General features: G+C 40.4%; 1 protein-coding gene and 1 non-coding gene across 2 annotated transcripts; one reads left to right on the top strand and one right to left on the bottom strand.

The window, feature by feature from the left end:
- Positions 1 to 2,859: 2,859 nt before the first annotated feature.
- USP50 (ubiquitin specific peptidase 50) lies at positions 2,860 to 20,273 on the top strand. The gene is made up of 6 exons (XM_040226505.1): positions 2,860 to 3,032; positions 3,254 to 3,449; positions 4,338 to 4,547; positions 5,841 to 5,983; positions 9,717 to 9,849; positions 19,995 to 20,273. The coding sequence occupies exons 1-6, from the start codon at positions 2,947 to 2,949 to the stop codon at positions 20,184 to 20,186; spliced, it is 960 nt and encodes a 319-aa protein (XP_040082439.1). The 5' UTR covers positions 2,860 to 2,946; the 3' UTR covers positions 20,187 to 20,273.
- Positions 17,250 to 17,322, bottom strand: TRNAG-CCC. The gene has a single exon. It is a non-coding gene; the product is annotated as a tRNA-Gly (tRNA).
- Positions 20,274 to 20,344: the final 71 nt, after the last annotated feature.

Raw genomic sequence — 20,344 nt, 5'->3', positions numbered from 1 at the left:
AGGAGACCATGTGTGCTTTGCTATTTCTCAGCTTATAAATTCTTCTATGATGAACACTATTTACCCGGGGTGGCACAAGTGTGATGTGTGTGTGTGGGTATGAACCTCTTTTGCACTGTAGTTGATGACCATGAAGGGAAATACTCTAGTCTATCCTAATGTTTATGTTTGGGGAAGCAGCAAAAACTGCTGTCTCACTTTCCACCATCGGAAACAGTCCCTCAAAGGCCTAGAAGAGGTGTGGTCACTGGGTAAGTGGATGAGTGCCCTAAGGGGGTAGGGTTGCCGTAGTGTCCACTGATGTGGAAGCAAATCTTCTGTGAATGTGTGTTTGTGAGAATGTATAATATATACATACAATAAACACTTGGAAAGATGGAGGTAAAGGGGTCATATGTTCTGTAAATTCTCTGAAATCTAACCTTTGAAAGTTTTAAAGCAGCCAAGTTAACAGTATCAATGGCAACATTAACAGAATCTTGAAGTGTAATGTAAAGGATTATGATGCATGGGAAATCCAAGTTGGAATGTACCTGAAGTACAGATGAAATCAGTTTACAGCTACTGAAAATAGAGAGGAACATACCAGTTGTTTATTAGAAACAGAAAGAACCCGAGTAACAGGCTTGGAGAAATGAAGCTAAAAGGATTAGACACAGCTCCTAAATAGAAGTGAAAGACCAATGTGGTTTCATGAAATGGCTTCACAGTGGTCTTTCCCTGAAGATGACTTCAGTATCTACTATGTCCTGTGAGCTTCCATCTACTATAGTTTTTTAGATAAGCTTAGTTAGGGTGGTAGGAGGAAGTCATGCTTAAGGGGTCAGGAGGTACATGCCGCATTTTGAATGATTTTTCCGGGTTTGACTCATTGGAGGTTCCCCAAATGGAAGGGAAGATGTTATTTAATATCCAGCTAATAGTTATGCCTAAAGAGTGACAGGCCTGGGCCTCCCATGATATTGATAAATAAAAGGGAAATGTCCATCCAGGTAACGGAGAGAACTTGTCAAACTAGCAGAATTGTAAGTAGAGGTACTGAGGTGAGGTAGCTGTCTCCTGGAGACCCAGTTTGAGATACTAGGCGTGGAAAGAAAAATCGAGGGGACAAAGATACTGGGCTGCCTGGTGCAGTAGCCCAATCACAGAAGGCAGCTCTGTGTGGAGAAAGGACTCTCTTCTGTGAGGGTTTGGTTGATCCATATGGACATATGAATTCCATAGCTACTGTTACGGACATTCTGGATCAGTCATTTCTTTAAAAATTTAGGTTAAGTTGCCATTTATTAACTATGTAATCTGTGCTTCATACTTTGCATCATTTAATCTAATCCTTAGAACAATCCTGTAAGCCAAGTAACACCATCCTGTCTTATAGATGAGAAACAGACATATAAAAGTCCCAGATCATGTAACTAGTAAGTGCCAACTCAGAATTTAAAGTAAGATCTATTTTTTTTGCAAAGTATGTGCTCTTTCTCTCCCTCTATGTATGTTTGTGTGTTTGTATGTGTATGTGTATAATTTATACACATATATCCATGTATGTGCTCTTAATATATTTATATGTTTATATATTATGCTCTTGAATGTATATATGGCATATATATGTGTACACACACATATAGACTCCTAATATTTGATATATAAATCCAAATAACTTGACAGACAGATGATGGGTAGGTAGATAAATATCCCTTCTCTCTACAAGTCACTGCACATGCCTTAGTATATTACCATGAGCAAATGACTAGACCATTTACACATGATATCTCACCTGTAAAACAGGATTCAGAAATAACTGTACTACCCCATAGAATTGTTACAAGAATTAAATAGGAAAGTTCATATTAAATGCTTAACATAGTGCCAGTTAATACATAATAGCTGGCTTCCTTGGTGGCTCAGACAGTAAAGAATCTGCCTGCAATGTGGGAGACCCAGGTTCGATCCCTGGATCGGGAAGATCCCTTGGAGAAGGGAGTGGGTACCCACTCCAGTGTTCTTCCCTGGTGAATTCCATGGACAGAGGAGCCTGGCAGCCTACAGTTCTTGGGCTCACAAAAGTGACTAACACTTTCACTTTCATTTTTACTCTGCACATGCACTTGGTTGTGTCCAATTCTGTGACCCCATTGACTGTAGCCTGCTAGGCTCTTCTGTCCATGGGATTTCTCAGGCAAGAATACTGGAGTGGGTTGCCATTTCCTTCTCCATCATTGTTATTAACTGCTATCTGTTATTATTATTACTAGTAATAATTAAATTACCTGTCCAGCAAAAATGTAAATATTCTAAATGGTATTTAGAAAGAAGGTCTGCATTTTTAGCAGATTCTAGGATCCTGGAATGGCAGTATTTTCTGTCCTCTTGCTTTGGTTTTAGGAAGAAATTTTATCTCTGTTTATTTGGCTGCAGGCACTCTTCAGAGTTTTCCTGGTGGCTCAGATGGTAAAGCGTCTGCCTACAGTGTGGGAATCTTGGGTTCAATCCCTGGTTTGGGAAGATCTCCTGGAGAAGGAAATGGCAACCCACTCCAGTATTCTTGCCTGGAAAATCCCATGGACGGAGGAGCCTGGTAGACTACAGTCCATAGGGTCACAAAGAGTCGGACACCACTGAGCAACTTCACTTTCACTGTTCAGAGAGCCCTGAGCCAAGTAACACAGTTTTAGACTCCAAGTCCAAATACTTCTGTCTTTGATAGGGAATGTATTTGGTAGAAGTCTTATGAAGAACTCTGTTTTGTGTCATGAGGCTGAGAGGGCCTGATTTCATTTGTGTGTATTTTGTTTCTTCAAAATGCTTTCCTTTCTTTCCACGGGGCACCAACACAGCACAGAGCGCACAGATCACTATGACCCGTGCCCAGTTAACGAAGCTGAAGAGAACCAGCCCCATCTCCAGGGGGTGACTGGCCTGCGGAACCTGGGCAACACATGCTACATGAACGCCATCTTACAGTGTCTCTGCAGCATCTCACCACTGGTGGAATACTTTCTCTCGGGAAAGTACATTAACGCTCTTCAAAAGTAAGACCATTTGCCTTACCTGTGGCCCGGCCCCCACCCCTGCTCTCCAAGGTGAGGTTAGGGAAGGGACCTTCTGGAAAGGGCTAAACCAGTTAGTAGAGGCTGCAGCGCCCCAGATCCCGTTTCTAGGGTGAGTAAAATGAGACGGTCAACCAAGAAATGAATGAATCTTGGGGTCTGATGCCACATGATCAGCCAGAAACATTTCCCCTCCTTCTTAGGGACTGCAGCGAGGTTGCCACTGCTTTTGCATATGTGATGACAGACATGTGGCTTGCAGACTCTGACTGTGTCTCACCAGAAATATTTCGGTCAGCTCTTGGCAACCTCTACCCAGTATTTATGAAAAAGACGCAGCAAGATGCTCAGGAATTCTTGATTTATGTCCTGAATGAACTTCATGAAGCTCTGAAAAAGGTAGGTGGAATTAATGGTGGGAGACGTGGGCAGGAGGTGTGATGAAAGAAGCTGCCGAAGCAGAACCGACTGAAAGCATAGCGCCTTTAGAACATTTCGCTAAGGCTGTAGAATCACTGGACAGTCAGAACGTGCTCCTGGAAATGCTGTTCCTGGGCATCAGCTAGATTCACATCAGGCTACAAGCCTAACAAAATTGGGCCATCTCAGGAGTTTAACATTTGCTCTTTAAGAAACTTTTTTTTTTCCTAACAATAGGAGGCTAGAGAACATAACCTGAAGGGACTGGAGGAAAGATCCAATTCCTTTATCTTACTGTTGATAAACTTGCATGACCAGAAGCCAGTTTGCAGCTTACCCTCTTCCCAGGAAAACCTCCCTCCAGAGCCCCATATCACAGTATCATTGGCTGTCAGCTTATGGCACCGTGGACATGGGTTTTACCAGGGTTAGGGTGTTCTCATCCTCAGCTTCACTTAAAGAGGCAAATCAATGAATTATCACAAATTATACTTATTATATTGGGCTTCCCTGGTGGCTCAGAGGTTAAAGCATCTGCCTCCAATGTGGGAGACCTGAGTTTGATCCCTGGGTCTGATCCCTGGGTCGGGAAGATCCCCTGGAGAAGGAAATGGTAAGCCACTCCAGTAGTCTTGCCTAGAGAATCCCATGGACAGAGAAGCCTGGTAGGCTACAGTCCACGGGGTCGCAAAGAGTCAGACACGACTGAGCGACTTCACTTTCACTTTCACTAAGATCTTATTCTATTTATTATCTGAATGCAAAACTAAAGTTTTGGATAGCATTCTGATAGAAAAATCAGGTCATTCTATTAAAACAACTTTGATAACCAATAGTTGATTTGGCATGAATTTGTCCCTTGATCAGTACCACCGGAAAAAATCATATGAAAAAAGATCCATTCCAAGATACTGCAGGAAGATGATCGCCAATGAATCCTCCATCATCACCCGGCTGTTTGAAGGGCAGCTCAGTTACAGCATCGTATGTTTAAAGTGTGAGAACTGCACCTACAGGAACGAAGTTTTCACCATCATCTCCCTCCCCATTCCATCCAAATACAAGTGCTCTCTTCAGGTAAGAATTCTTACTCCTGGAGACCTCTTTTGTCTCTCTCTGCCCCAGCCCTGGATTTTTCTCAGCACTGTTTCCTGTATTTTCTAGTATAAGGGGAGCCACTTTATAACTAAAAAAAATTGGAAGCCCATGATGACAATGTTTTGTAGAAAAGTGACTACAGCCAAAAGTTACTGTGAATTCACTTGTAACACTGATGACGTTCAGTAAAACAGCCTCACTGTAAAATAGATAGATAGGTGGGCTTTATTCAACCTATTGAGAGGGCTTGGTGCATACAGGAAATTTAAACTTATCAAAATTCTATGGCCTGTTTTCATCCCAGAGGTCTGTAGGTCCAGATTGGAAACTAGATAGAAATAAATCTGACTCTTAGTCTTGAGTCACTTATATTTGGACAAGAGCTGAGGAATTTGAGGTGGGGAGATAGAATGGAATGGTGTCTTAGTTTACCTCTTGAATTTTCTTTATTGTAATACTAAAAGTTAATCTGTAAATGAAGTGGGGAGGGTCAGGGAGTGGGTGGGGGGTTGGGGGGTGGGAGGTGGGAGGTGTCAGTGAAAGGTAGGTGGCTGTTAGGAGGCAGGGAGCAGTAAGTTTCCTTGCAGAAAAACACACATTAATATTTTTCTTCCACAATTATGAAAGTACATCTATTGCTAAAACTGTTTTCACATACCAGAATTAGAGAAAAGAATTCTACTTATTCAGACCTGGACTTTTTCTCAGATCAAACTGCTAAAGCCTGCTAGAGATGAATTCCAAAGCCTCTAAATGAGGCGCTGGCAATCTGTGCTCACTTCTTCTTTAGGCCAGTGCTTTGCAGAGCAGGGGGCTTGGCTGGTTGGTGATGTCTCCTGTGGGCATGAGATCTGATTCTTTCTGTTCTGCTGTCTTTATAATGGGCCACCCCCAGATACTGGGATACGGCCATTTTTAGTCACCAAATCACTTTTGTGATGAGACAAATAACTTAAAGCCTGACTTGGTTAGTGGAAATTGCATAGTTGGTATTATTCTGAAACAAATCAGAAATAGTAAAATGATGATTCAGAGATTAGACATGAGATGGACATTTGGATCCATTGCAGTAACTTAAGTGAGAAAGCAGCACCTCCTTGGCCAGGTGGATTCTGTCCAGACTGCATCTTGTGGTGCTGGCATCTCTTGGATTTGACTTTGAGAAAAGCACCAGGGATTACATTTCTGCGGCTCTTTCAGAGTTCTAATATAGACAGGAGACCAGATTGCTGTGGATCCGATTTGGTCATCAAATGCTTTTTTCCTCAATAGGACTGTCTCCAGTGTTTTTTTCAACAAGACATATTGACCTGGAACAACCAGATTCACTGTTCCTTTTGTGAAACCAAGCAAGAGACAGCTGTGAGGCCCACTATTTCCAAAGCGCCAAAAACAATTGTCTTTCACCTAAAAAGGTATGGATTTTAACATTTTGTGAGCAGATTTTTGGAAGAGCTTTCACATGTAACTCACATACCATGCATTTCACCCATTTAAGTGTATTATTCAATGGTGTTGGGTATATTAATTTTTTTTAATCTGTGGTAAAATATACATAATAAAATTTGCCATTTTGGCCATTTTAAGTGTATAATTTTACTGGTGTTAATTACAATTCGCAATGTTGTATATCAGTCAGTATTTCCAAAACTTTTTCATCACCCTCTACAGAAACTCTGGAGCCATTAACCACCCCTCATTCCTCTTCCCTTTAGCCTCTGGTCACCTCTAATCTGCTTTCTGCGTCTGTAAATTTGCCTATTCTGATATTGAACATAAGTATAGTCACACAACATTTGTCCTTTTTGCTGACCTGTTTCACTTAGCATAATGTTTCCAAGGTCGGATATCCTTGTAGTGATGTGTACCAGAATTTTATTCCTTTTTACACCTGTGTCCATCATATGTATGTACATCATGTTTTCTTTATCTTTTAAACTGTTGATAGACATTTTGGAGCTCACTTCGATTGCTTTTTAAAGATAGATTCCCTGGCTCCACCCTTGGAGACTCTAATCCCATAAGTCTGATGTGGAATCTGAGCATCACTATTTTAATTTTTAATCTCCACCCCCAGCTCATTTTTTATTTTTAAAAGTTTCATATATACAGAAATGTTGAAAAGGTATATAATAAGTATTCATATACCCTAAAATCTTTATTAGTTGGTGCCACTTTTTGACATTTCCTTCCATTCTTCCAGTCTTTCTCCCTCCAGCTCTCCCTTTCTCTGTCCCTTCCATTTTATTAGCTGAACCATCTAATGTAAGATGCAGACACCAAGGCATTTCATGCTTAAATACTTCAGCATGCATCACCTGAGAAAAAGGACATTTTCCTACATAATCACAACACCATTATCAGTTCAGTTCAGTTCAGTCGCTCAGTTGTGTCCGACTCTTTGCGACCCCAGGAATCGCAGCACGCCAGGCCTCCCTGTTCATCACCATCTCCGGGAGTTCACTCAGACTCATGTCCATCAAGTCCGTGATGCCATCCAGCCATCTCATCCTCGGTCGTCCCTTTCTCCTCCTGCCCCCAATCCCTCCCAGCATCAGAGTCTTTTCCAATGAGTCAACTCTTCTCATGAGGTGGCCAAAGTACTGGAGTTAACCCCATTATCAAATAGTCCAAAAAATGTAAGGATAATTTTGTATCACCTAAGATATAGTCCATATCTAAATTCCCCCATCCCCAAAATGTCTTTCATTACTTTTTTCCAGTCCATCCAATCAAGGGTCATACATTGCATTTGGCTATCTCTTCAGCCTCTTTTAATCTGGACTAAGCCTTCCCTCTTTTTTGATAGGTAAACTTTTTTTCCTCCTATTGAACCATTTTTGCCTCCTCCTGGATTTGTCTGATTGTTTCCCCTTGGTTAGATTTGGGCTAAGCTGTTTTATTTTAGCAAGAATCTGCCATAGCTGATGTTATGGACTTGTCATTACATTACATCAGGAGGCAAATCATGAAAATTTGTCCCAATTTTCCAAAAAATATTTGGAAAATTTGTCCAAAAAATATAGGTTAATGTTAAATCTGATCCCTTAGTTAAGGTAGCGACTGTAAGATCTCACCATTTAAAGGTATAGTTTTCCCCTCTGTAACTAGTATCACTTTGAACTCGTGGATATTTTAAAATTTAATGGGTTTAGTATCCATTACTATTATCATTCTTTTCTTTTTTTTAATGATTTATTTATTTATTTTTGGCTGTGCTGGGTCTTCATTGCTTCATGGGCTTTTTTCTAGTTGTGGCGAGAGAGGACTACTCTCTAGTGTGCTAGCTTCTCACTGCCATGGCTTCTCTTGTTGCAGACCACAGACTCTAGGGCGCATGAGCTTCAGTCGTCATGGCTCCTGGGCTGTAGAGACAGGCTCAGTAGTTACAGCACACAAGTTTAGTTGCTCCATGGGTTGTGAGGATCTTCCAAGATCGGGGTTGAATCTATGTCTCCTGCATTGTCAGGTGGATTCTTTTGGAGAAGGCAGTGGCAGCCCACGCCAGTCCTCTTGTCTGGCAAATCCCATGGACGGAGGAGCCTGGTGGGCTGCAGTCCATGGGGTTGCTAGGAGTTGGACACGACTGAGCGACTTCACTTTCACGCATTGGAGAAGGCAGTGGCAGCCCACTCCAGTCCTCTTGTCTGGCAAATCCCATGGACGAAGGAGCCTGGTGGGCTGCAGTCCATGGGGTTGCTAGGAGTTGGACATGACTGAGCGACTTCACTTTCACTTTACACTTTCATGCATTGGAGAAGGAAATGGCAACCCACTCCAGTGTTCTTGCCTGGAGAATCCCAGGGACGGAGGAACCTGGTGGGCTGCCATCTCTGGGGTCACACAGAGTCAGACACGACTGAAGTGACTTAGCAGCAGCAGCGGCAGCATACATGAACTATAGAAACTTCTGATATGATTTCCATTGTTATAGTTTCACCTTTTCCAGAATGTCCTATGTTACACCATATATGACCTTTTGAGTTTGGCTTCTTTCACTTAGAACAATGAAATTAATCCATGTTGTGGAATGTAGCTGTGGTTCCTTCTTTTGATTGCTGTGTAGTATATACCCTTTTATGAATGTAACAAAATTGTTGATCCATTCACCAGTTGATGAACATTTGGGTTGTTTCCAGTTTGGGGCAGATAGGAATACAGCTGCTATTAACATTTGCATATAGGTTTTTATGTGGATATAAAACCTCTTCGTTTCTTTTGAGCTGATACCTAGGCATGGGATCATATGATATCATATCACATGGGGTCACATGATAACAATATTCCTTTCAGTTCAGTCGCTCCGTCGTGTCTGACTCTTTGCAACCCCCTGGACTGCAGCATGCCAGGCTTCCCTGTCCATCACCAGCTCCTGGAGCTTGCTTAAACTCATGTCCATCAAGTTGGTGATGCCATCCAACCATCTCATCCTCTGTCGTCCCCTTCTCCTCCTGCCTTCAATCTTTCCCCCTTTTCCCCTTGATATTCCTTTAGGTTTTGCAAACAAGATTCTTTACTTTCTGGCACAAGAATATCTTAGGCTCACCCAGTAATTTCCCACTTCTAGACCTAAATCAGCCACTTTTCCAAAATGAACATAATGTATTTTTTAAAAAGCTCTGGAGTGATATGACCTCAGATTTGCTGATCTATGTAACACCTAGAAAATGTGACAAGATTTTTCACCAAGCTTTATCTTATTAAAGATGTATTAAAACCTCACAGCTGGAAAACAGGACACTGCCAAGACAGTGTGTGCAGAAATCAAGATAAGAAAAAGCTGAGTCAGCTTGGTTAGGGTAAATAGCATCTGCTGGAGGGAAGACTTCAGGAAACCACCAGTGTGATTTCTACTCCTCCATTGCTGATCCTGGCTTTAATTCCATTCTTTCCCTCCTGCTAGATTGACTCTAATCCATCTCATTTCTTGACTCAGGCCCTTGGCCCACTCCAGCCTCAGTTTTGGCAAGGCTTGTGGATGCGAAGATTCTAAATATATGTAATGAGACAAAGTAATTTTTGTAAAGATCAGCACCAAATAATCTTTCCAAGAAATTACTTTTAACTACGAACTTGTGAAAGTGTGTGGACTTCATTCATGAGTGGTTTACAAACTTACTATCTCACACATTTATTTTATCTCTCCAGGTTTGACATTCTGGGTACAATGAAAAGGAAACTGAGGACAGATATTCATTACCCGCTCACTAACTTGGACCTTACTCCTTACATTTGTCCAGTTTTTCGGAAACATCCTAAATATAACCTCTGTGCAGTGGTGGTGAGTAAAATGCTGAAACTATATAAAGTAACACAGGTTTAAAGAAAACTGTAGAATTATTTGCTTGAATGATTACTCCTATCTCTTCCTGACTTCTCCTGTACTGTTCTTTTAAAAACAAAATAGAGCCTGGAAACTGCCTGCTTTGACCTTGAACAGTACCACAGTTAAAGAATACAATGTCCTCTACACTGCCTCCTTACTGTCCACTACTCCATGGCTATTTCAGATCCAGGGATTTGTGAGCTGTGCTCTGGGCAGTGGGCAGCACAAGTTGGTTCCAGTAGCTTTATGTTGAATAATCATGAGCCTCTCTATGGTGAAAGCCCCCCAAACATAATCACTGCCTGTGAGCATCAGTCCTGAGGAAACTCTGGGGATTCCATTGGCTCTGAATCAATGGTCATCATTGAGGATTCCCTGAAGGAAAGAAATCATGGAGTATAATTCAGACCAGACCTTCTACAACTTCCCACAGCATCAACCTACCCCAAGCACAAGGCCATCTCTGGGTTTCTGTTCTTGATCACAAGGCCATCTCTGGGTTTCTGTTCTTGATCACAAGGCCATCTCTGGGTTTCTGTTCTTGATCACAAGGCCATCTCTGGGTTTCTGTTCTTGTTATCTTCTTCAGAACATTCCGGTTTCACTTGAACTTGGAGGTCCAGTTGTGTCCAGTGTCAGATGGGCAAGGCTCCCACTAGATCCCAGTGGGATTCACCAGCGTCCTCTGGTGTGCTGAAGTCTAATTTGCTATTAAGCTTATCACTGAATTAATATAAAATATTGTTTCAACTGGTCTTTCTCTTTAACATCTCTCAACTGAGAACCATACTTCAAACTTAAAAAAGATCCTTTACTTTAACCTTTTTATGTTGATCTTTGACATTCTTCTTTCTAATTTATCCTGCCCTTTAATATGGTTTTTCTTCTCTAACTTGCCAATTTGGAAATCTAGAGTGACATCCTCTTCTCTATCATAATAGATTCTAATGTGAATTCCCAAATGATATAGGAATTGCTCCACCTCCGTATTTTACTGTTTTAACTTCTCATTATAACTGTTTCTGCTTTAAATAAAAAATCTAAAAGCAGAATTTATAAAAACTTGTATGATAATTATCTGCAGTATGAAAAGGTACATGTTTATATTTAAAAGAGTCACCCAAGCTTCCTATAAATTCTTAATCCTTTGTTTAAATTATTATTAGTTAATTGAAGGGTAAAAATTGATTTTGAAAGAAATATAGCTAGAATTTACTGAAAATTGGTGATTGATCAGAAACAAGAACTAAGCATCTTAGAAACTGTGATGTATGGTCCTGGGGAAAGGCCATCCAGAACTCTGCTACACAAGGTGTCATTCCCCAGGAGACACCTGGTAGAAATAAGAAATATCAGGCTCCACCCAACACTTACTGACTGGAAACTTGCAAGATCCCCATGTGATTGGAATGTGTACTGAAGTTTGAGAAGTATTCAACCCTGGCCCAAAAAAGAAGGATTGCCTCCACACTATCCTTAACAGATATTTATCCAGCTTTCGAATAAACCCTTAAAGAGCTCTCTGCTTTACAAGGAAGGCTCTTTATCTGCCAGATTTGTTTGATTTTACAAACATATAGTGTTTGCTATGTACCAGATAGTGTTCCAAGCACTTTATAAGTAATCAACCATTTAATTCTTATGTAGCCCTGTGAGGTGTGGGCACTATTATCATCCCCATCTTACAAAATGGGAAACAGGAACAGAGGTTAAATAATCTGCTCCAATCTAATGCCTACAAAGAGCAGAGCCAGGGTCTGAAGCCAGGCAGGCTGCTCCAAACAGTCTGGCTCTCACTACTATGTTATGCTGCCTCTGACTATTAACTTGTCTCTCTACATTGGGCCCAAACTCTTTGGGCTTCCCAGTTGGTAAAGAGTCCATTTCCCAGTGCAGGAGACGCAAGAGAAGTGGGTTTGATCCCTAGAGAAGGAGATGGCGACCCACTCCAGTCTTCTTGCCTAGAAAATGCCATGGACAGAGGAGCCTGGCAGGGTACAGTCCACAGGGTCGCAAGAGTGGGACACAACTGAACACAGCATAGTTAACACCTATGTGACTTTTTGGTTAACAAATGCTTGTACGTATGTTAGCCAAACAGAACTCATTTCTTATATGTGTTGTTGTTGTTCAGTCACTCAGTTGTGTCTGACTCTTTGCAACCCCATGGACTGCAGTATTCTAGGCTTCCCTGTCCTTCTTGTATCTTACATGTCTTATATGTGACAATCTTTCAAATATTTGAAAATAGTGATCATACACTAACAACATTTACCCCCTTCAACCCTCTTCAAATGATTGGTTTCTAGGAAAACTTTATAAAATTATCAAATATTTCAAGCAAAGAAAACACAATATGTACACACACAGATGTTAAGAATAGAATATTGTAGAAAAAAATCAAGCCTCTGTGTATCTTTAACAACTCTACTTCGCTCCCTTCTCAGTTGTAACCACTGTCCTGAATTTGGAAGGAATTACTCCCATGCAGGGCTTCCCAAGTGGCGCTAGTGATAAAGAACCTGCCAGCCAGTGCAGGAGGTGTAAGACATGGATTCGATCCCTGGTTTGGGAAGGTCCCCTGGAGAAGGGCATGACAACCCACTGCAGCATTTTTGCCTACAGAATCCCATGGACAGAGGAGCCTGGCAGGCTACAGTCCACAGGGTCGCGGAGTGTCGGACACGACTGAGTGACTTAGCACAGCATAGCACATTCCCATGCATTTTCATACTCTTGTCACACATGTATGTGTGATATAGTGTGTTTTGCATGTTTTATAAATCTAGTATCATTAATTTACATATCCTTCTGTAACTTCCTCAGCTTTATTTTTGTGATATTAATCCATATTGATATATTAGCTTTAGTGCATACATTTAACCTGCTTTTTGTAATTCTTTGTATCTAGGTTGTTTCTATTTTGCTCTCACAACTTTGTATAGTGCCTTGTCATGTGCTAACACATGAAACTTTATTCTTCCAGATCACATTTTGAAGATTACTGACGTGAATCTCTCCTTTATTCTATTAACATAGCAAACAACACTGATTTTCTACTTAATTTTTTTTGCTAAAAATGTTTTCACATTTTTAATATCTATTTTCACAGTCAAGAAACTAACCTGTAACTTTCTTTCTCATACTGTCCTTTTCTGTTTCTGTTTTAGGGATCAGCCTGTTTTGTTTTAGGATCAGTCTGTTTCTAGCCTCATAAAATAGGTTTGCCATTCTTTTCTGTTCTCTGGCACAGTCTGTATAAGATAAAAATAACTTGTTTCTTGAAAGTCTGGTATAATTAAACAAAAAAACTATCTGGTCTTGGAATTTTTGTTCTTGGTGAGTAGATTTTGAAATATTTGATCAATTTGCTTTAGCCATGGTGAGTCTATCGAGGAGTTTCTGTTACTTCATTTTTTTTTTTAAGAGTATAATTGCTTTACAATGTGCTAGTTTCTGTTGTACAATAAAGTGAATCAGCTATATGTATACATACATCCCCTCCTTCTTGGGACTCCCACCCCCATCTCTCCCATTGCACCCATCTGGGTTATCACAGAGCACCAAGCTGAACTCTCAGTGCCATACAGCAGCTTCCCACTAGCTATCTGTTTTATACATGGTAGTGTATATATGTCAATCCTAATCTCCCACTTTGTCCCACCCTCCCCCCCCATGCCCCATGTCTGTTTTCTAAAAATGGAAACCATGAATGTAAAACTCAGTAAAATTGCAAAAAGGTAACCTGCCAGTGTAACCAGAATATGGTTCAAGTAGAATATTACCAGTACGCTAACTGCCTGTGTGGCCCCTTCTAGTCCAGACCACTGGCTGCTGACAGGTTTCGCCAGTTCTTCTGCTTTATAGAAATGAAATCCTACTGTGTGGACTCTTTTGTGTCTGACTTCTTTCACTCAAAATTATGCAACATTCATTCATATTATTGCATGTATTGTGGCTTACTCATCTTCATTGGGCTTCCCTGGTGGCTCAGATGGTAAAGCGTCTGCCTACAATGTGGGAGACCAGGTTCAATCCCTGGGTCAAGAAGATCTCCTAGAGAAGGAAATGGCAACCCACTCCAGTATTCTTGCCTGGAAAATCCCATGGACGGAAGAGGCTGGTAGGCTACAGTCCATGGGGTCGCAAAGAATCAGACACAACTGAGCGACTTCACTTTCACTTTCATTGCTGTATAATATTCCATTTGTGAAACTACCACAGCTTGCTCTACCCAAAGATCATGAAGACACTTACCTGTTTTAACTTATAAAAGCTCTATTTTACTTTAACATGGTTTTAAGAATATTTAAAATCCCTTTTTTTTTGCATTTCAAATTTATTGGCAGAAAATTGTTTACAAGTGTCTCAGCAGCAAAGAATCTTCCTGCAATTCAGGGGGCTTGCAGGAGATTCTCTGCCTGGGTCAGGAAGACCCCTTGGAGAAGAAAATGGCAATCCCTCCAGTATTCTTCCTAGGAAATCCCATCAACAGAGGAGCCTGGTGGGCTGTAGTTCATGGGGTTGCAAAGAGTCGGACATGACTGAGGGACTAAACAACATAACTGAATTGTCACTTCTCCCTTTGTTTATCCTTAACACAATAGTTTATCTATTTTGTTATCTGAAAGAACCAGCTTATGGTTTTTTGATTGTTTCTTTGTGTTCTGTTTCATTGATTTCTGGTTTTTAATTTCCCATCTTCAACTTCCTTTGATTTCCATCAACTTGTTATTTAGAGGTGCATTTCAAAAATTCCAAACATAATTTTATATAGTCATATTTCTGTTACTAATTTCTAACTTAACTGCATTCTCATCAGAAAATATGGTCCAATATTATCCAATCATAGTACAGGTTGATCTTGTTGCTTTTTGTCCTCGTTTTATGTGTGCTTGAAAAGAATTTGTAAATTAGGTTCAGAGTTCCATCTGTCCATTAAATAAAATTTGCTGTGTTGTTCAAATATATATTCTTTTTATCTGCTTTAACAAAATGAATAACTGAAAGATACATATATCTATCAATTTGTTGTCTTTGTTTAACTTTTGGCTGCGTCTTCACTGCCACTTGCAGGCTTTCCCTAGTTGCCGGAGCAGGAGCTACTCTGTAATTGTGGTGCACAGGCTTCTCATCGTGGCTGTTTGTCTTGTTTAGAGCACAGGCCCTAGGGTGCATGAGTTTCAGTGGTTGCAGCACACAGATTAAGTAGTTCCAGTGCATTGGCTCTGGTATAGTTGCAGTGCACAGGCTCTGGAGCGTGCGGGCTGCAGTTTTGGTATTCATTCTCAGTAGTTGTGGCGCATGGGCTTATTAGTTGCTCCATGGGCATGTGGAATTTTCCTAGACCAGGGATCAAACCCATATCCCCTGCATTGGCAGGTGGATTCTTAACCACTGGACCACCAGGGAAGTCCTCAGGCTCTCTTACATATCACTTTTTCACTTGTACTCAATTTTGTTTGTGTAGGACATTCAGTGGACTTTACATCAAGTCTGTTATCCTGAAGTCTTAAGTCTCTGACTGAAAAAAATCTTTTACCTTGATTCTTGAATGCTTTAACTAGAGAGCAAATTCTGGATGCAGTTATGTTTTATTGTTTTAAAACTACTATTTCAGATTTATATGGCTCCCGTGGAGTTCTGCCATCATGTTATTCTTTTGTGGATAATCCTTTTTTCCTGTTGACTTTAAAACTCTGTGTTTGTTGTCTTGTAGTATTTTTATTTATCCTTGGTTCACCGTATTTTCTAAATTTGAAAATTCATGTCTTTCCTTAATCATTTCTAGTCATTGTCACTTTCAATAATGCCTTGTTCCTGTGCTCTATTCTCCAGCACTTCTACTAGGTATATACTGAATGTTCTCTTTCAACTTCCTGCCACTACTACATTCAGGCTAATTTCCTGTTTCATCTGTATAATTTATTCATTATCTCTTCAATTCTATGTACTATGTACTCTCAACACTTGAAATTTTTAATTTCAAGTGTTTATCATTTCTGTAAGTTCTTTTGAAGTTTCCAGAGTTTGCTTCCTGTTCTTAAAATGTTTGTATACTTTCTGTATAGTCTCTATTACCTAAAGTGCTTGGGGTTTAATCTTCTTATTTATTGCCTTCTCTTCCTCATGGTGAATTTTTTCTTTGTGTGTTCTGTAATACTGAATTGTGAGTTCAGCATCACTGGCTTTTTTTCCTTAATGTGTGGTTATCCTGTGCAGCCTGAATTAAGGTCCATCAATTTAGAAAGTAATTCTCTTTTCTTTTGCCAAGCAACCCCCAAATAATTCTATTCTCACATTAAATTCACAGGATTCTGACACACACAGGTATTAACAGTTTAAATTTGAATCCCCCGAAGAAGCCAGGTCTGTGGTAACAAATTTCTAGGAATTTCTTTTATTCTTTGTACCCAGAGCCTAAGCTAAGCTAAACACTGGAGGATAGATTTCCCTGTCATTTATTATTTTTTTAAAACAAATATTTATTTAGCTGTGTCAGGTCTTAGTTGCAGCATGGCATGCAGGATCTTTTGTTGCAGCAATGGGCTTCTCTGTGGTTGTGGTGCATGGGCTGTAGAGCTCAGGCTCAGTAGTTACAGCCCTCGGGCTTGGTTGGCCTCCAGCATGTAGGATCCTAGTTCCCCCACCAGGGATCTAACCTGCATCCTCTGCATTGCAAGGGGGATTCTTAACACTGGACCACCAGGGAAGTCCCTTTTGTTCTGTTATTGAGGGTCAATCTCTTTTAAGAGGTTGTGGCTATGTGTGTGAATTTCATTCCAATGCCTCACCTTGCAGGGACTTAAGACTTTACCTCCAACCCTTGTGCTACCCTTAAAACCCAAGCACAGTGGTTCCAGAGTCCAGAAACTGCCTTTGCTCCCAGTCACAGCATCAACCATATATCACACTCATCTTTTATTTCCTCTGTACTTGGCCCCTTGAGATTACTCTCACTATACCATCTTTAAAGTTAGCCATATATTTCAATGGGTATTTAGCGTGTTTCATTCAGCATTCCTTACACTTTCATATGAAGACTTTCAGGCTAGCTGTTGCCAAAAATAACTGGGAACAGAAGTCAAGAATGATGCTTCACCTGCTTCTGCTATGTTCGTTTTTTTTGTTTTTTACAGCAAGCCATCAAAACTGAACATATTCTACCCATGATCTGTCTAGTCACTTTAGAACATTACTCATCATCTGTATCCACCAGACGTTTTATTTTTCTCAACCAAATTACATCACACTATTATGGACATTTTTAAGTATTTATCTTACTTATTTGGCTGTGCTGGGTCTTAGTTGTGACCTGGGGATCTTCAATCTTTGTTGGAGCATGTGGGATCTAGTTCCCTGACCAGGGATTGAACCTGGCCCCCCTGTATTGGGAGCACAGTGTCTTAACCACTAGACCACCAGGAAGTCTCTGGGCACCATCTTATAAATAAGTAAATTTAAGCATATCAGCTGAAGGTCACATGGCCAACATCAAGACCAGACCCTGAATCTTTTAAATATTAGCTTTGGGATATTTCTCTAATGTGTAAGGGGAGATGTGAGGAAGATGAAGGTCTAAGGGGACACTTAAAAAGTACCTTCTGTGTGCTTGCACTATAAGATAAATAGTAGTTGTATACAAGACATATATACAATAGTAGTGTATATAAGGTCTTGTTACCCAGTCTTAAAAGATAGGGGAATTAAAGCTGAATTCATAGTCAAATTGACTAGAAAAATCCATTTTCCTCCCCCTACCCCACTGATAAACAAACTTATTCTGTAAAAAGCTAGACAGTAAATATTTTATGCTTTGCAGGCCATGTATCTAGTCGCTATTCAACTTTACTGTTGTAGTGTGAAAGCAGCCACTTATAAACAAGTGAGCATGGCTGTAGTCCCATAAAACTTTATTTAAGGACATTGAAAATTTTGAACTTCATGTAACTTTCACATGTCCTTTTTTCAACCATGTAAAAATATAAAATGCATTCTTAATTCACAGGCCATACAGAAATAGGCAGTGGGCTGGCTCTGATCCATGGCCAGATATGGTTTGCTGACCCCTGCTGTATGCCATACTACCTTCTGAGAAATGAGGTTCTCCAATGCATTTGTTTCAAACATTCCTCTACTGGCTTTGGAAAGACAAATGCAACAGGTTCTTCTTTGGGCCTTGGATGACTGAGGGAGCTGTTGTTGTACACCCCCCTCAAATTGTGTGGTCACAATATACAGTCGTTTTATGTCTTGTTGTCATGTTAAATGTCTTTTTTCATGTCTAATCTTAGCCTATCTTCAAAATTACACTATAAGTTCATTTAGGAGATATGATTATTATTTTAAAATTTCCTTTGATGTTTAATAGTCAGTGTATGGTAGGTACTCTTGATTCCAGGTATCTCTTGGAGTAATAGGAAGCTCTTGACTCCCAAGAGATACCTGGAACCTAGCCACAGGACTGGAAAAGGTCAGTTTTCATTCCAATCCCAAAGAAAGGCAATGCCAAAGGATGTTCAAACTACTGCACAATTACACTCACCTCACATGCTAGGAAAGTAATGCTCAAAATTCTCCAAGCCAGGCTTCAACAGTATGTCAACTGTGAATTTCCACATATTCAAACTGGATTTAGAAAAGGCAGAGGAACCAGAGATCAAATTGCCAACATCTGTTGGATCATCGAAAAGCAAGAGTTCCAGAAAAATATTTACTTCTGCTTTACTGACTATGCCAAATCCTTTGACTGTGTGGATCACAACAAACTGTGGGAAATTCTTCAAGAGATGGAAATACCAGACCACCTGACCTGACTTCTGAGAAATCTGTATGCAGGTCAAGAAGCAACAGTTAGAACTGGACATGGGAACAACAGACTAGTTCCAAATTGGGAAAGGAGTACGTCAAGGCTGTATATTATCACCCTATATTTAACTTATATGCAGAGCACATCATGCGAAATGCTGGGCTATATAAAGCACAAGCTGGAATCAAAATTGCTGGGAGAAATATCAATAACCTCAGATATGCAGATGACATCACCCTTATGGCAGAAAGTGGGGAAGAACTAAAGAGCCTCTTGATGAAAGTGAAAGAGGAGAGTGAAAAAGTTGGCTTAAAGCTCAACATTCAGAAAAGTAAGATCATGACATCTGGTCCCATTACTTCTTGGCAAATAGATGGGGAAACAATGGAAACAGTGAGAAACTTTATTTTGGGGGGCTCCAAAATCACTGCAGATGATGACTGCAGCCGTGAAATTAAAAGACGCTTGCTCCTTGGAAGAAAAGTTATGACCAACCTAGACAGCATATTCAAAAGCAGAGACATTACTTTGCCAACAAAGGTCCATCTAGTCAAACTATGGTTTTTCCAGTAGTCTTATATGGCTATGAGAGTTGGACTATAAAGAAAGCTGAGTGTCAAAGAACTGATGCTTTTGAACTGTGGTGTTGGAGAAGACTCTTGAGAGTCCCTTGAACTGCAAGGAGATCCAACCAATCCATCCTAAAGGAAATCAGTCCTGAATAGTCATTGGAAGGACTGATGTTGAAGCTGAAACTGAAACTCCAGTACTTTGGTCATTTGATGCAAAGAACTAACTGATTTGAAAAGACCCTGATGCTGGGAAAGATTGAAGGCAGGAGGAGAAGGGGAAGACAGAGGATGAGATGGTTGGATGGCATCACCAACTCAATGGACACGAGTTTGAATAAGCTCCAGGAGTTGGTGATGGACAGGGAAGCCTGGCGTGCTGCAATCCACTGGGTTGAAACGAGTCGGACACAACTGAGCAACTGAACTGAACTGACGGTAGGTGCTCAGTATTAACTGATAAATACTAGCTGCTGTCAGATACTATCTTCTTTCATTCACATATTCTATTAAATAGTCAATAAACCTAATGTATAACCATTTCAGTGACATGAAAAATAGAGCAGTCAGGCTGCATGTATGATTTGACTTAAAATTGTCATTTCCTTTTAATGCAGTATAAAGGACAGTTATTAAAAATATTTTGTGGCCTTACATTTTTGGCTGTAACAGTTAAGTATTCAAATGTAAACACTAAAGCTGACGTTTCCTCTTGCCCCTAGAACCACTTTGGTGATCTGGATGGTGGCCACTACACTGCTTTCTCCAAGAACTCAGTGACCCAGGCCTGGTACAGCTTTGATGACACACGAATCAGTGAGATTCCAGATACTTCAGTCCAAACTGCTGCAGCATATCTCCTGTTCTACAGCTGTCAGCCCTTTTCTATACCTACACAAAAATGCAAGAGCTAAGAAAATGGTGTTTCCTGAAAATTGCAAAACTAGCAGTGAGAACCTGGTACTTAAGTTTTGCTTTGTCATTAAAAGTCTTGCAACTTACTTGCATTTGCTGACATTTTTAAGTCCTTCTGGCATATTATGCAACCTTTTACAAGGTAAGTTTATAACAA

Source organism: Oryx dammah, unplaced genomic scaffold (genome assembly GCF_014754425.2).
Source record: "Oryx dammah isolate SB20612 unplaced genomic scaffold, SCBI_Odam_1.1 HiC_scaffold_26, whole genome shotgun sequence".
In the NCBI taxonomy this organism is placed as follows: domain Eukaryota; kingdom Metazoa; phylum Chordata; class Mammalia; order Artiodactyla; family Bovidae; genus Oryx; species Oryx dammah.
This window is presented reverse-complemented; position numbering and strand designations above follow the sequence as displayed.